This window comes from Centroberyx gerrardi, chromosome 3 (genome assembly GCF_048128805.1).
Source record: "Centroberyx gerrardi isolate f3 chromosome 3, fCenGer3.hap1.cur.20231027, whole genome shotgun sequence".
NCBI lineage: Eukaryota > Metazoa > Chordata > Actinopteri > Beryciformes > Berycidae > Centroberyx > Centroberyx gerrardi.
Genome location: NC_135999.1, coordinates 12701484 through 12718004, shown reverse-complemented (window position 1 = coordinate 12718004; position 16521 = coordinate 12701484). Strand labels below are relative to the sequence as shown.

Genomic DNA, 16521 nt, shown 5'->3' with positions numbered 1-16521 from the left:
AAATAAAAAACATGTGAAGTTTCCACATGGACTGTACTCTAGTTAAGCTTGTCCCCTCATATCCTTTTCTCGACCGCTTTGCTCCATTCTTGAGTTTGTTTCTGTTCACTCTCTGCTCCAAGCTAGAACCCGGCCCAAGCCCCTGTTGATCGGCCTCCAGAACTCTGTGGAACAGTGAACGAGTGCTTTGATAGCCTCCTCTCAGACGGGCCCAGTGCATAGAAAAATTGCTGACCTCTATTCTGACAGCTGGCTGGCCCTCGCTAACGCTAATGGGCTCCATTTTGGAAAACATTATGGCCTGTGTCATTGTGTTTGGGCTGCTTTTGTTTGATTTAACAAGTGGGGAAGTGGAGGCGCAGGGTGGGACTAGAGGATAAGATAAATGCATAAAATTGGCTCAGTCAGTGATTGAGAGGGGGCTGGATAACTGTGTGTGGGTTTGGAGGGCAAGCTTGGTCAATTCACCACGTTGACCTGTAAACCTGCAGTGCTTCTGTAGTTTTATTTAATGTTATCACTTACAGTATGAGGCTGATACCTAGCTTTTATTCCTGCTAAAATTACCCAATTCTGAAATCTGGAATCTTGTGCATGCTATGAATCTCTTTTTCAGTCTTAATTTTAAAAACTAACATCAAAATAGGACAGTTATAAAATTGATATTAACCTTCTTAAACATGGCCTACCATTGACCCCAGAAAGTGTTCTTCATTGCAGTATATTAAATAGAAGCACAATTCTTCATAGAGACAACACAGTGAATTTGTAAATAGAGTATTTTTTTATTTAATTTTTTTTTAATGTTCAGAATCAGAGTTGTATTTGTAGACTACAGTACCTCTGTGCATATGTGTAGCACTCACATTTGAATGTGTTTCGTCGCCAGAAAACATTAAAAGACTGCTGCACTTTTTAGAACAGCAATTTCTTGAGAAATGTTCTGGTTGTAGAACTATTTAAGGATTCACTTTCTAATTTGCTTTCATTTTTTGTTTCAATTAAATCAAATGGAAGTACAAATGCCCAAATGGCCGTGCAGCATGAAATAATAGTGCCCAGGCTAGAATTTAAAGTCATACCTCCAGGCAAAAACTCCACAGCGCACAGAATGAAAGTGTAAAATGTTTTTTAATGTATATTTAACAACAAATACCCCAGTGACTATTGATGTTTCGTCTCAGAAGAATCTATTTCTCCAGTATATCTGAGGGCATGATGTGAAATCACTCAACAACCCCCTGCCTCCTCCTCTCTCACACTTTTATTTTCTCTGTTTTTCTGCTCTTCTTCCTCTGTGTCTCTCCCATTCTATCTCTCTTTTTCTGTCTCTCTTTAAACATTTATCTTCTGTTTTCTCCTTACAGGCCCTTTGTGCTTTGTGATGTTGGTTTTTACAGCTTTTTACTCACCAGAGTTGCCATTTATCTTTTATAGATCCCAGCAGCCAGGAGCACATATGAAATGCTACCATAGCACTGTGACTAATTGTCATCGCTTGCGTTGTTCCCTTGATGTCACTTGCGCCTGGTCCCACAGGACCTTGTGTTAACTGTAGTAGTTATACTTCTCTCTCTCTCTCTCTCTCTCTCTCTCTCTCTCTCTCTCTCTCTTTCTCTCTCTCTCTCTCTCTCTCTTTCTTTCTCTTTCTTTCTATTTCTTTCATACCATCTTACACAACAGTAACAGTGGCAGCAGCTACAGTATAAGCACAATTTCATTTAAGAGTTCTCTTATCAGTCCTTTGAAGTAGTAAGAGAAGCGGGTTCATACAGGGGGACAAAAGCACTGGGTCAAGTATTCATTGCATCAAAGTTAGTAGTTCAACCACAAAGTCAGTGTTCTGGCCTTGCCAAGATTCTTTTCCCAGAATCCCTTGCCATGTCTTTATGTTTGGCAACGTGCACATTTGCAAGAAGTCTAGGCGTTTTATTTTTCAGCCGTTAATAGCACCATCTCCAAAAGACGCCAGCCAAGGAAAGTGCTCCTTTTGGAATAACGCCCAAGTCTCCCATCGGAGCTATTCTGTTCTCTTAGGATGGAAACTTGTTTCTCACGCTTCCAGAGCCTCCAAAAATACAGGATTGGGAAACACCAAGGCTTATATAAAATATCTACAGTCAACATTTGCTTTGCTACATTTCTACCGCTCTTCATAGGTAGCCACATAAAATGCACACATGCATTTTCAGTTGACACTGTCCCTCTTGACAAAGTATGCCTTCATTAATATTTAATATGACACAAGATATGCATCCTTTAAACCTCATTAACATGAAGCATGATAAATACTTATCCGTAGCCTGCTTAATGAGTGGAATGCAAGCTCAGTGTCACCTCCAAGGCGTCTTCAAACACGACCTTAAATAAACATGAGTTCTCTTATTTGAATGCCCAAAACCATTCCCTGATACACACAGTAGCAGTCCCATCCTCCCTTAAGGATTCCACTCCCTCAGAGATGGAGAGCACACTAAGAAAAATGCCTGCCAAACAAAGGTGCGATTAGTGGCTTGCATTAATTATTCTATTATTTCTGTTAACAGCCTTTTTTTCTCTGGCTGACGCAAGTTGTAAATATAACTAGGGACTGTGTGTGTGTACAGAGGGAGTCCCAGCAAGAGTTCACATCTTTTAGAAAGCTGTTTTTGTTAAAGAGTCTCACAGCAAGTAGATAAACGTTCCCGCAATGTTGGAATTCAGAGCGACCTGCTAATAGCCCCAACTCAGTGGTCTCAATTTGTTTGCTTTAGACTCAATTAAACTCTTGCCTGTTCTCATCACTGTGTGGTTAATGACCGAATTTGCATGGCTGATTAATAGGTAAAAATGAAGTAGTGAAAAGTGGTTGGGAAAGAGGGACAGTGGAGGGAGGAGATTTTAGACAAAGCTCTATTATTTACTTGTCGCTCCAGGGGCCCCTGAATTTCATGAGCTGAAAGCCTCACCCTCCCACCAACCCCTGCTTTCTCCTCTCCTTTGACCATACTGATTATGCACAATCGATAATGTTTTTGTATTTTTGTCTTCTCTCTTGCCTCCTCTTGGGCCTCTAGGATGCTGCAGGCAAGGTGCTGGACCGCTGGACCATCATGTCCCGAGAAGAAGAGATCATCACCCTGCAGCAGTTCCTGCGCTTTGGTGAGACCAAGTCCATTGTGGAGCTAATGGCCATTCAGGAGAAGGAGGGTCAGGCAGTTACAGTTCCCTCTTCCAAGACAGACTCCGGGATTAGGACATTCATTGAGAGCAACAACCGGACCCGCAGCCCGGGGCTCCTGACACATCTGGAAAACAGTAGCCCATCTAGCATCCACCACTTTGAGAACATCCCCAACAGCCTAGCATTCTTGCTGCCCTTCCAGTACATCAACCCAGTCTCTGCCCCAATGCTGGGCTTACCACCCAATGGCCTGCCTATGGAGCAGTCTGCCCTCCGGCTCCGTGAGCCCAGCCTGCCCAACCAAGGTGAACAGGTGGACACCAGTGACTCTGAAGTGTCCCTTTCGCCCTTCCGCACAGGCCAGAGCCCCAGCCGTGGAGCCCTGGGAACCATGAACAACAACATTGAACCCAAGACAGAGCCCAGCAACCGGGCATCACCCATCTCGCCAACCCCTTCCACTCAGCAGGCTCAGCAACAGCAGCAACAGCAGACACAGCTCCAGCAGCATCAGCAACAGCAACAGCAACAGGGCCCTCAGCAGTCTCAGAATCAACCTCAACAACCCAACAGCCTGAGTGACCACCAGGTCCACCACCACTTTGTGAAGAATGAGCAGTCAAAGACCATTACCCACTCTTCTTTTTCCTCAAAGATGCATCGCATGCGCCGCATGGGGGCTACCTCACGCAAGGGCCGTGTGTGTTGCAACTCTTGTGGCAAGACCTTTTATGACAAAGGCACTCTGAAGATTCACTACAATGCTGTGCACCTGAAGATTAAACACCGCTGCACCATTGAGGGCTGCAACATGGTTTTCAGCTCATTGCGCAGCCGCAACCGCCACAGTGCCAACCCCAATCCACGGCTGCACATGCCCATGCTGCGCAACAACCGAGACAAGGACCTCATCCGTGCCAACTCAAACACCGGTACACCTGTCATCTCCAGCACCAAGAGTGGCTTCACTCTCACCAGCCCTGGAAGGCCGCCGCTGGGCTTCACTACTCCACCCCTTGACCCTATGCTTCAGTCACCCCTGCAAAGCCCACTGGTGTTTCCCTCTCTGAAGTCAGTGCAGCCAGTCCAGCCAGTGCCCCCATTCTACCGTACACTACTGTCCCCTGCAGACCTGGTCAGTCCTCCAGTGTCACTGCCCACCAGCCCCATCCTGCCCACTACAACCAACAGTACCACCTTGATGGACCAGCAGCAGCAGCTCCTGGCTGCTGCTGTGGCCTCCCACAATAACAACAATGTTCATATGTCAGAGGCTGGACCCATGTCCCACCGCTTGCCCACGCCTAGTGCCAATCAGGATCTCACCACTGGCACCAGTGACCCCACCCCGAAGAAGAAGCCTCGCAAATCTAGCATGCCAGTGAAGATTGAGAAGGAGGTGATTGATGTGGCTGATGAGTATGAGGACAAAGATGAGGATGAAGATGACATCCATCATCATCACCACCACCACCACCACCACCACCAATCATCTCTACTTCACAACAATGTCAAGATTAATGGAAATTGTAACAGCAACAATAACAATGGCAGTGGGAACCACAGTGGTGGTAGTGGGCAACAGTCCCCCTCCCAGGATGAGATGAGCCCCGGCCTGGCTCTGAGAGGCATGATGAGGCACAGCGAAGACGAGTGCCGGGAAGGGCCTGGTAATGAGAGCAGGGGTGGAAATGATCTTCGAGGCTCTGGCGAGCTCCGCTGCATGGACAGCTTCACCTCTGAGGACCAGGACCATGAGAGAGACTTTGAGAACGAGTCTGAAACCTCTGATTCCAAGATGTTCTACCGTGATGAGATGATGGAGGTGGAGGAACATCAAAAACACAGCAGGGGTGGAAGGGGTCTGGACAAGGAACAGGAGGAAGACATGGGTGAGGAGGCCCATTTGAGGAAGGAGATGGAGGATAAGAGCCATTCCTCACCCTCCCCTCACCAGCCCCCCATCAAGATCAAGGAAGAACTCAACGATCCCACCTACGACATGTTCTGCATGAGCCAATATGGCCTCTATAATGGAGGCATGGCAGCGGCCGCTGCCGCTGCTGCAAGCATGGCTGCTCTGCATGAGAGCTTCATCTCTTCCATGGGCTATGGTGCCAGCCCACCCAAGTTCCCCTCCTCACAATCACCAGAGGGAGATCTATGCTCAAGCCCCGACCCCAAGATCTGCTACGTGTGTAAGAAGAGCTTCAAGAGCTCCTATAGCGTGAAACTGCACTACAAGAATGTGCACCTCAAAGAGATGCATGTGTGCACTGTGGCTGGCTGCAACGCTGCTTTCCCCTCCCGACGGAGCCGAGACAGGTTAGTGCCAGTAGACACACATTCGAACATGCTCATGTAACTATTCTATTGTAATGTAATTGTATCAGTTACAGGTAGGTTCACTGGAAATGTTTCATTCAATCTTTACTCTTTAGTCAATCCTACCTATTGTAATTCAAATAATGGCCATATATAAATTTATAGAATGTATGTTTCCTATGTAATTTATATCAGTTTTATAATAGCCATGTGAAAGTAGTATAGAATAAGTCACTTGATATTTGCGTTTTTGTGAGAGGTATGATCTATTATTCTTCTTGATAAAACATGCTTTAACTGTGCAGTATTTCAATACCCGATCCCATTTACCTGGATAGGGTATCACTTAACATCTGTTGAGCTAATGGAATACTAAAATATAAATTCAGTGACATCTGCTCCTTGTCAAGTCAAAGTTCAGAAGAGTAGGGTGTCAGTATGAGAAACACATACACACACATACACAAGCACTTGGCCATCCCCATCAACCCTCCAGTTGCAGTGTGTTGTTTACCTGCCCTCACTACCTCACCTTGTCACAGGCAAGTGAAGGCGCATACATTAACATAGACAGCAGTCTGTCAAACCACTGCATTTATTAGCGCATCAGGAGGTGAGGATAGCCACGCTCACCTGGGCTTGTTAGCACATATCCGTCCCACACGCTCACTCCGCAGAATATGTACTGTAGCAGCACTAGCAGCAGGTTGACGCCATAACACATGCTGAAGGTACATAACATCACAAGTGTCCTGGGCTAGCATAGGTTCTCCAAGGGATTACAAACAGTTGTTTTTGCATTAGGGGAGGGATTTTTAATATCAAACTGGCCAAGGATCAAGAATTCTTAATGAGTTGGAATGCTCTTTCACTATCATTTATATATACACTACCAGTCAAAAGTTTGGGCGCATACATTTCTTTATTTTTACTATTTCCCACATTTTAGAATAATAGTAAAGACATCAAAACTATGATTTTATGCAGTGATTATGCAGTGACCAAAAAAGTGTTAAACAAATCAAAACTATCTTATATTTTAGATTCTTTAAAGTAGCCACCCTTTGCCTTGATGGAAAGGCAAAGGCTTTGGAAAGAAATTCACACATAGGCATCAACTTCACTATTTGTCTAAGAAACACATTTCAAGCATTTAAGCATAAGCCTTTAGATCAAAATGGCATTAAGATCATGAAAAACATAGTACATTCAGTCAGTGTCCAAACTTTTGACTGATAGTGTAGCTAGTAAATATATCCATTAGAATTAGTCATTGCTTTTAGAATAATTAAAAAGATATTCAAATAACAGCAGTGTGTAAGCGCATATTTCAGGCCTGGTGACACAGCAAAACATATTCCCCCGACTGTCATGTAAACAAGCATGGTCACTTGACTGAGTGATCCAGTCACTCAACACAGCAGGGACATGGCGTAAAATGGCCCTTGAAAGGAATTGTAAATCCCATCCCACCCCTCTAAAATACACAGCACTTCAAGTGTAACAAATGCATCTCTTTCGCTCGCTCTCTCTATCTATCTCTTTAGTAGAGCTCGGCTGCACTGTGTTCAAGCTGGGAGCAGAGACCCAGTAATGCATAGAAGGCTCACTCGTGCTACTCCTTAGGGGGAGTGGAGATGAGAAAAAACCTTTTTATCGTGTAACATCTGTGACAAGTGACACTTTCGTTTAAGCAAAGAGCAAGTTGCAACTTATGCTTCTCTTGTTTCCCTTACGTTCTTCCAATTTGCAAACAAAGCTTCTCAGAGGGAGCTTTTTTTTTTTCTCTGTGTTTTGTCTCACCCACACACTGGCTCAGCCCCCCCACCACCACTACCTCCCCCCGCCCACACCCGCTGTTCGCTCTCCACCCTAAGCCTTTTATTACATTCCTTGTTTCAGTGGCATCTGTTCCTACCACTGTTTGTTCATTAGCAGCATGTAAATAGAGCAGGTGACTCTGGGACTCTATCAGAATGGATGGGGGAGGGGAACAGGGGGAGGAGAAGAGGAGACGAGTTAGCGTTAGTGAAGGTGCAACCATGCTGCTCACCTGACGCAGCTGTGCCGACAGCAGCAGGATGACAGGAAGTGTTATTAAAGCATGCGTTGCCGCAGTGCAGCTTACTACCACCAATGTGTTTGTTAGCTCCCATCTCTTGACAAGGCTTTAGGGACGGAGACTGCCTGAGGCATGACAGGCCTGCTGTCTAACACACACATGCATGCACACTTATGCACACTCACTCGCACACACACATGCACACACACACACACACACACGGATACACACATTGGGATATGTACATTTAGATTACAGAGAATACTATTTGTTCTTGTGTACACCTTATCTCTTTGTAATTAGTCTCTTCACTGCTGTAAACGATTATTTGATACAAACAAGTGCTCTTCTTATCTGAGCTTTCAAATGGCAAGAGGAGATCTCCACAGTAAGTTTATGGGCAAAATTAGCATTACACAAATTCCGATGGTACTTAGGAGTTAGATTCAGTTACTTAAGAGCTTTTTAAACTCACCTTTCCTGAAACAAATTCACACAGGATAAATGGGCCACTGGCAATCAGCTGATATCGTGTTAAGGTGGCTGGTGTGAATTAGAAAGCCCGACCCCTACAACTGCCCTGTTTGTCTCTCCAATGATGCAATTTAGTAGTAGTTTGTTATCTTTTTTATAGGACTTGTATCACATTAGCGCTCCCCACTTGTACTAGTATCTCCTGCCATGGCCCCATGATGGCTTTCAAGGAAACTTTAACTCTAGCACTAAATGAGATGACGACAGGGAAAAAAATCAGCAGAAAATAATAATCATTTAAAAAAAAAAGATGTGGGAAAGGTCCATTTGTTTGGGTTTGGTATGCAAGAAAGAGGTGAGTTGAGCGCTTTATAAAGTTGCAGGGAGATGTAAGGTTCAAAGATGGGAGACCACATTGCACAGAGAGAGGCTCACACTTCAACATGAACTCAACCTGTGCTCGCTCACCTCCTGTGACAGCTTGGAATCGTCTCCCCTTGATGTGCGTGTGACAGTTTGACTGCATGATGAGAAACACCAGCATATAAATTCCACTCAAAAACATAAGTGTTAGAACATATGGGAGGGAGAGATAGCAGGGAGGGACAATTGCTGCTGTGAACATAATGCATCTTTGAGGTAGGGGTGTGCAGGTCTGGGTGAGCGAGGCCTAAGCACACACTATTGTTTCCATACTTTTTCTGTGGGGGATAAATTCCTGATAGCATATGGGACATATTACTCTGCCGCTCTTCTTTTGGTTCAAACGGGGAACAAAACGGCGGAGAGAGGGGCATAGCGGGGCTAAAGGAATTCTGGGGGTTTGAGACTATAGTCAATACTCAGGCCAAGCCCTCATCAAATCTGTCCCTGGATAATCCTATAATGACATAATGTATGTTTGAGTGTAATTGTAGTGGTAACATGGGGAAATAATTTGGTTGTTTTCATAAGAGCATTTTCTCTGATAGGATTATGCACTTGCAATTGCAAAACTACATGTACAAAGAATGTTAGGTAAAGGGTAGCAAATTGTATTATTAGATAAATCAAATTCTAATTTACTTTTTTTTTTTTTTTACAAGGTGCTAACTATTTAAGCTGGCAGAAAAATAATATGCAAAGATGAACCATCAATCCTTCAGAGATTTTCACTGGTTCAAATCTGACATAAAGAGTTTAAAATAAATAAATAAATAAATAAAATAAAATCAAAAATAAAAACCCCATAGGATTTTACCAAGAGGAAGGTGAACCACTAGCTGTATAGACAATCAGTTGGGACACCAGTTGTTTGTTACAGCTGAATAATATATGCTAAAACAGGGCTGAAATATGCAATCCTAACTGGCTTCTTCTTCTCACCACCTCCCAAAGTGCTGCTGACATGCAACAACAGGAAGTACCTCTGCATATCCGATCAGTCCATTGACTCAGTTGGGTGACACCCATAGGTGACACCCCAAAGGCACGTATAGGCGCACCATCGAATGCCAGCATCAAAAGCTCCCATATCAAAGTGAATGAGAGAAAGTAGGTGGGAACATTTGATCGTAGAGGGAAAACAACCAAGAGACAGTGACATTGTCGGAGTAGGACACATTTGTAAACATGCTGACACGGCAAAAAGCTCAGTATCAATAGTGTTGGGTCCAGTCTTGGATCTGGGCTCTTTTTATGTTAAAGAGACACACACATGCACACACAAACACACGTACAAACACACACATACACTCGCAGTCAGTAACACACAGGAAAGGATAATCTAATGTGTCCTTTAGTAAGCCTGTAGTGTGTGTGTGTGTGTGTGTGTGTGTGTGTGTGTGTGTGGTTGTACAGTGGGGTCTTTTCCCCTAGCCCCCTGGCCGCCTGCTGCACAGAGGTAAATGATTGCATATTTATTGTGGGGAGCGAGCAGCGTCGGCAGCAGCGTTGAAGAAGCTGCATGATTAACTACTAGAAAGGCGTGCGTGCCAGTAATCATCACCATTATTAGCCTCGTTAATCATATTTTTTAAATCACTGACACGGCTTGCCTTACTTACCTCTTTTATATCAGCCCGGCCTGTTTTTTTTTTTGTTTGTTTTTTTTTTACCCTCACTTCACCATTTTAACCTGCTCCTTCTATGTCGCCACCGCCAACCAGGTGTCCTCCCGCTCCCACATTCCCATGGTGCACTAGTGCGCAGCCCGTGGTGCCTGCATGGGCCACTGCAAGCGGAGAGAGTGAAGGTTAATTATGTCGGAGAGTCTCTTTCCTCCCCTCTCCTCCCTCTCTCCGTCTCCCTCCTTTTCCCTTGTTCCCCTCACGGCATGTGGGCCCGGCTCTGCTCCTTCACAATCAGCTCTCTGTTTGTCTCTTATAAACAAAGGGCACTCTGCTTATAGAGAGAATACGTTAGCAAAAGCCACTTATCCAAGTTCAAAATATCTACTGATTAGAAGTGTGAAACTTCATAATAGTGCATATTGTTTCTTTATCATTAACGGTCTCCTTGTGATGTATTTTGTTGAGAATAAAGAGAATTATTTTACTCTTAGATGAATAACATATAGAAGCCTACGGAAGTGTACTGTCATCAATAGTAAAATATAACACTGCAAGTAATTTCAAGTAATTACAAGTCATAACTTGTGCATGTTTAATTTGACATGTGATATCTGCCTGTGTGATATCTACACAGTCTCAGATCGTTATTTGAAGGTCCTCATCCAGGCTTTTTTTTTTTTTCAATAGACTGAAACAATGTAAAAGGAGGGAGAACAGTGACAGAGAATGATAAATGTTACTAAAACTCTTGTCCTCCCACTTCCACCCAAAACCTCATAACACACCCCAAATGACAGGAAAGACAAAGAACCACTGGTGTCAGTTTAATACCACTTGGCCTTCCCTCTCATTTACGCATTATGACTCATTTAGTCAACGCACACACACACACACACACACACACACACACAGGAAAAACAAGGGCAAGGGCCATCAGATGAGCCTAAAGATGATTAACGCCGGTTGGGACAGGCACACTCTCGCTCTACCTCCTCTGCACAGTCAAATACGGGCTCTCTGGAGGCCTCCCCCATCTTTTGGGCGAAGATGAGACTGTCAAATTGGTTTGCCAGCCACATTACTGGCCAACAGGGAGGTGGAGATGGAGGAAGGGGGAAACTAAGGAGTTGGGTTTGGGGGTGGAAAGATAGGGCGTACTGAAGTGAAGTGATGGAGGTAGAGGGATGGAGCGGGAAATGGGGCAGAAAATCTAAATCTGATAAATGAATGGATAAGTGCATTATGCCGACTGTGTGTGGATTCATCTGACTTATTTTGAGTGTAGGGAGGCATTGCAAACACAGGTGTTAAATAATAATGTTTATGCAAATGATCATAAAGCCAGCTCTTTATGCCCTCTCCAGCTCTTAGAATCAAATCACTTCCAGTTACAGTCATAAATTAATAATATTTTGTTTTTTTCCCCCCTTTCATTTGATGTTATTTGCATACGTCTTTAAAATGGATAAGAAGATCATAGTTGTAAATTGTGTGAATATTGTTCATTTAGATATGGTATTAATATTCTAACAATAGGGTGTGCATTTGAGTATTTTTAGATTTACTTGGGTACTGTAGCTGTAGCACAGGGTACTTACTGCATGGCATTTAGCATGTTTGACTTTAATATCTTAAGACCTGAGTTAGCCATGGCAACCTAGAGCTTATTAGCAGTGAGAAGGTGTTGTTTTAGAGATGGAGACATGTTGCAAAGGACCCGCCTACCTGAGCATCATCAACAGCATTCGAAACTTCGGGCTTAACTAAGCAAAACTTTGCCCCCTCTGTACAGCAAAGCCTATTGTTTGGCATCCCTACCAGTTAAATAAATGGAAAATTGTGCCCATTTCCCCTCATACAGATTATTGATTACAGCGTTCTGCAGACTGTCTAGAACAATTCTGGGCTCTCACAGCCAAGCATCCACACATGTATTTGACTAGACAGCGATACAGTACCACAGACATTGAATCACGACTCCCATATTTTAGCCATAAGCTAACACCATATGGGTGCAACTGTACTATCAAAGGATAAAAGAAGAACAAAGGATTTATATAGTCTTTTTGATCGAAGTCCCACTATATGGAAGTAGTATATTTTCTGTCTTTTACACACACACACATGTGCGTGCAAACACACACACACACACACACACACACACACACATGCAGTGACAGCCACGGCCAATCGATTTGCCACGCTCTCTCTCTCCTCAATGCTGACGATGCTCGAGTGGACGGGCTCCTGGTTGCCTGGTTCACAGAAAAGGGTCCCTCAAATGAATGTATTTTTACCTCTTGCAGGAGAATGTCGGATAGGGAAGTAAATAATTAAAGGAAAGGGACCCTTTTTGACTGCATCAACCCTGCCACTGCTGGTAAGCTCTACTATCCATTGTGACTCCATTTTTGCCCGTCCTGCCAAGGATGACCCTTTTCTTTTCAGTTTTGTTTTTTACACACATGTGCCCTCCCTGCATGGAAACCCCTCACATTAAAAGCACTGAGTGTTTGCATATTTTCTTATTTGATTTACGTCCTGACCTGAGATGAGAGGAGTGGGCCTTGTGTATGTCATATCTGACACCAGTCATTAGTTGCTAAAGTTTCCTTTCTGTGTTATGCAATTTTATTGTGACATGTGTGCCGTAGGTCCCCTTTTTCTTAGTCCGAGTTGGCAACTGTGAAATTGGAGTGAAAAAGCATTGAATTTGATTTGTCAAGCCCATTTCACCTTGCATCCTTTAGCATGGCTTTGTATGCTAACTGAAATCCTCACTAATCGTATCCTGGCTTTAGCATGGCACTTGTTACATACCTCTAGTTTCTTTCATCAGCTGTAGCACATTATGCGATACAGCTTGCCTTGTGTTTGGAAAAAAATGCCCATCTTTATTAAAGCCAGGGCTACAGAAAGACACGTTCATTGAGGTGCTCGATTAAGCCACCTCCAATAGGGAACGAATGCGATAATGCTGTCAGGGCCCGGTGCTAATATGCTATCCAGTTCCCCTCGATTATCACATTACCACAGCTCGAATCAATTGATAAACTCCCATTCAATATGGTGGAGTATTTAATTGAGTCAGAGTCTATTGGATTTGAGGGCTGTGCAGTGCAGACATGCTGACAGTGGTAAACACACTAGCTGGATGCTCTCTCTCTCTCTGTGCCATGTTAGTGCACTTTGCTGAGCAGAGCTGCAGGGTTGAGATCTCTCAGTGTGTGAGTCTTTCTGCGTAGTTCCTACTGATAACAATAATTACAGTTACAAACGGATCTTGGATAGTGGATCTTTACAGTTGTTTGAGAATTGAAATAGCCCGGTACCATTTCATATAAGTAAAATAACTATTGACAATGTGAAACATACTGGATTGTACAGACATATCAATTTAGAGACACAGTGGCTATTTTTCATTTGACAGGTAGTGTATATTCTTCACACATCGGCAACATTCTGATCTACAACTCTGATTCTTTCCCCATGTTAGGCACAGCTCCAACATCAACCTGCACCGCAAACTGCTGACCAAAGAGCTGGACGACATTGTCCTGGACCCCCAACTCACGCCACTGCCCAAGGACCTGCGAGCTGAGTTCCTGGCCAAGATCTACGCCGGGCACCACATGGGCCTGGACGCTATGGCCGGGGTGGGCATCGGAGGCGCCAGCCTGAGGACCACCGGGCTGAACCGCGATGCCTGTTCCCCCGCGAGCGAGTATCCCCACCACCCTCTCCACCAAGACCTCCAACACCCACACACCAACGGCTTCTACCGGGGCCAGCCAGACGACTACATGGTGCTGGACCTGAGCACCACATCCAGCGTTCAATCCAGCGGCAGTGTCCACTCCTCACACGAGTCAGATGAGGGCAGCGATGAGGGCATCCTGTTGGATGACCTGGAGGAGGAGGAGGGAGAAGAGGATGAGGAGGAGGGCAACAGCGAGGGGGAGGACTGCTCCCAGCGTGCCGAGCGGCAGGCTGAAGGGGGGCATCGGGATGAGACTGGAGAACTAAGAGGAGGAGAAGGACGAGGTGAGAGGTTGGAACCGTCCTCCTCGCCAATTCTCCTTTCGTCCACCGGGGGCAGTAACGGTGGCAACAGCGGGATCCTCTGCAACATCTGCCACAAAATGTACAGCAACAAAGGGACCCTGCGCGTGCACTACAAGACTGTGCACCTGCGCGAGATGCACAAGTGCAAAATCCCCGGTTGCAACATGGTGTTCAGCTCTGTGCGCAGCCGTAACCGACACTCTCAGAACCCCAACCTCCATAAAAACATGCCCTTCTCCACTATAATAGACTAAATAATGACTTACTACTCTACCCTCCTGTCGGTCTGCCCGCTCCTCCCCTCATCCTCACCCTAACCTCCTCCTCAGATCAGCTATTAACCCCACCCCTGGGCCATCAAATACAAGCTAAATGCCTGTATGCCTCCTGCCCATCCTCTGTAAGTCATTGTCCCACATTTCTATGTCCCCTCTATAAAATCCATTGACTTTAAACACAATTTATCATTGTGACTTTTGACCTTTCCTTCTTTGGAAGAATAGGATGACACACTTGAGCATGGAGTTTGCCAGAACAGCTCCGCCATTTTTCCATAAGCCCCTCCCTCTTTCCTTTCAAAACTTCTCCCCACTTTTGTTTTTATGTCCACCTCCAAAGAATCTATTCAAACTCTTATTTGTGACTTTGCCTGCAGAAATGATAGTATTGAAAAAATGAAAATCTTCTTGTTGTATTTGTGTAATGATAGCTTTTAAAGGAACCCCTTACAAGAGCATGACAGCTTCATTTGTAAATAATGTCCCAAGAGGCTTTTGGTGTAAAAGAGTTGTGTTGATGGTTGTTTGCTTCTTTTTTTCTCTCTCTTTATGGTTTTTATGTTACAGTCCAGTACAATACTTCCAGCTATAGGCAAGAAAGAGGTAGCATCTTACTAGCTTGACTCATTTATGTTAGCTTCAAAGACACATTTTAAACTGAGACCTAGGAAAAAAAGAATATCATGTGACTTGTTTTATCTACTTGTTAGATATTCAGAGGTTGCCGGCATGCTTTTTTAGGCTCCTACACTGATATCATTCTCTGTTCTTCTATTGATTTTTTTTTTTTTGTCTGTTATGTTTATTAGCTTTAGTATACCAATTCAGTTTTTGCACTTTGCATCTATACAAGGGGATGTGTAATATTATTATAATGAGGACTTTTGCAATGGTGAGTTTTGGTGTTGTTCGGGGTCATTGACGGCTACAGTGCCAAGGGAAATGACAGTACCTTCAATATCCTTGTGCCAGTTTCTTTTTGCACGTGCTCAGTTTTAAACACAACTTCACAATGGAAAACATCTAGCTTCCCTGAACGAAACCCAACATCTTCCCCCATCGCTCACAACTGTATTCAGAAAGTGTCTCCAAAGTATTTTGCTTCAAAACAGATCCAGTGCGTGACTGAATATAAACTGCTGTTTTACAAACGCAGAGGATTTAAGTATTGATGATTCTATCGCTTTTCCTCTTTTGTTTAAGGAGTAATTTGTGTATGGTTGCCAGTTATTATCACAATAATTAGTTCTGAGGTTTAGTAGGGTAATCTTTCTACTGCATGTAATTATTGTGACATGGTCACACAAGGTTATCAATGCAAGAGCTGATGCTTGTTCTCTAACAGAGTAAGAAATGGGCATCTTAAAGAAATGTGACTGTCCCATGGATTTGAAAAAAAGAGAGAAAATAGAGAGAAAAAAGCGAGAAAATAGTCCTTCAACTGTGACCAAAACAAAAGTGTTTGCTTAAGAAAAACTCTTTCAGTATGAAATTGTACTGTAATTATACCCCATTGGATTGATATGATGCACTTGAGTCTTAAATCTTTTGCTGTGATATTTTAGGTATCGGTTTCCATTGCTGAGTGTCAGCTACAAATGTGCTCTGTGAAAAATGTTGCCATTTTCCTGGCTGTTAGTTGCAGCCATTTTAAAAGTGTCCATAACTATCTTAAGGTACAAATATTTCCAGTAACTGGGCAAAGTAGCCAAGGGAAAGGGGTATTTATTGGTGGGTGATGTATCTTCATGGAGATGTTTTTGTCCAGTATGAGAATATCTTTTGTAAAAAGACAAAAAATAGAGATTGTTCCTCATTTTGACTTGTTTATCAATGTGTTAGCAATGCCATGTGTTACTATACAAAGAGAGCTTCTCTTACTTGACTGGTGCTACACACCGAGGGAAAAATATGCAGTGTTATGTGGTATGCTGTACAGTATTCACAACCGCTTACATCCATGACAGTGTTGAATTCCATTTGTTTCATTACTCAAGCCATTTTGCGATATGGACATGACCTACAGTATGCTGGTGCAACTCTGAAACATCTCATGTGTCTTTTGTAAGACTCCACCTAGACGGCACATGCAGTTTTCAATCC

General features: G+C 43.9%; 1 protein-coding gene across 1 annotated transcript in view; it reads left to right on the top strand.

Annotated features, from left to right (window-relative positions):
• Positions 1–16234, top strand: part of bnc2 (basonuclin zinc finger protein 2) — a 99236-nt gene extending 83002 nt beyond the window's left edge. Inside the window, exons 4-5 of the mRNA XM_078290844.1 lie at positions 3057–5488; positions 13572–16234. Coding sequence (XP_078146970.1) covers positions 3057–5488; positions 13572–14394 — 3255 coding nt within the window. The 3' untranslated portion in view covers positions 14395–16234. The remainder of the gene's footprint in view (positions 1–3056; positions 5489–13571) is intronic.
• Positions 16235–16521: the final 287 nt, after the last annotated feature.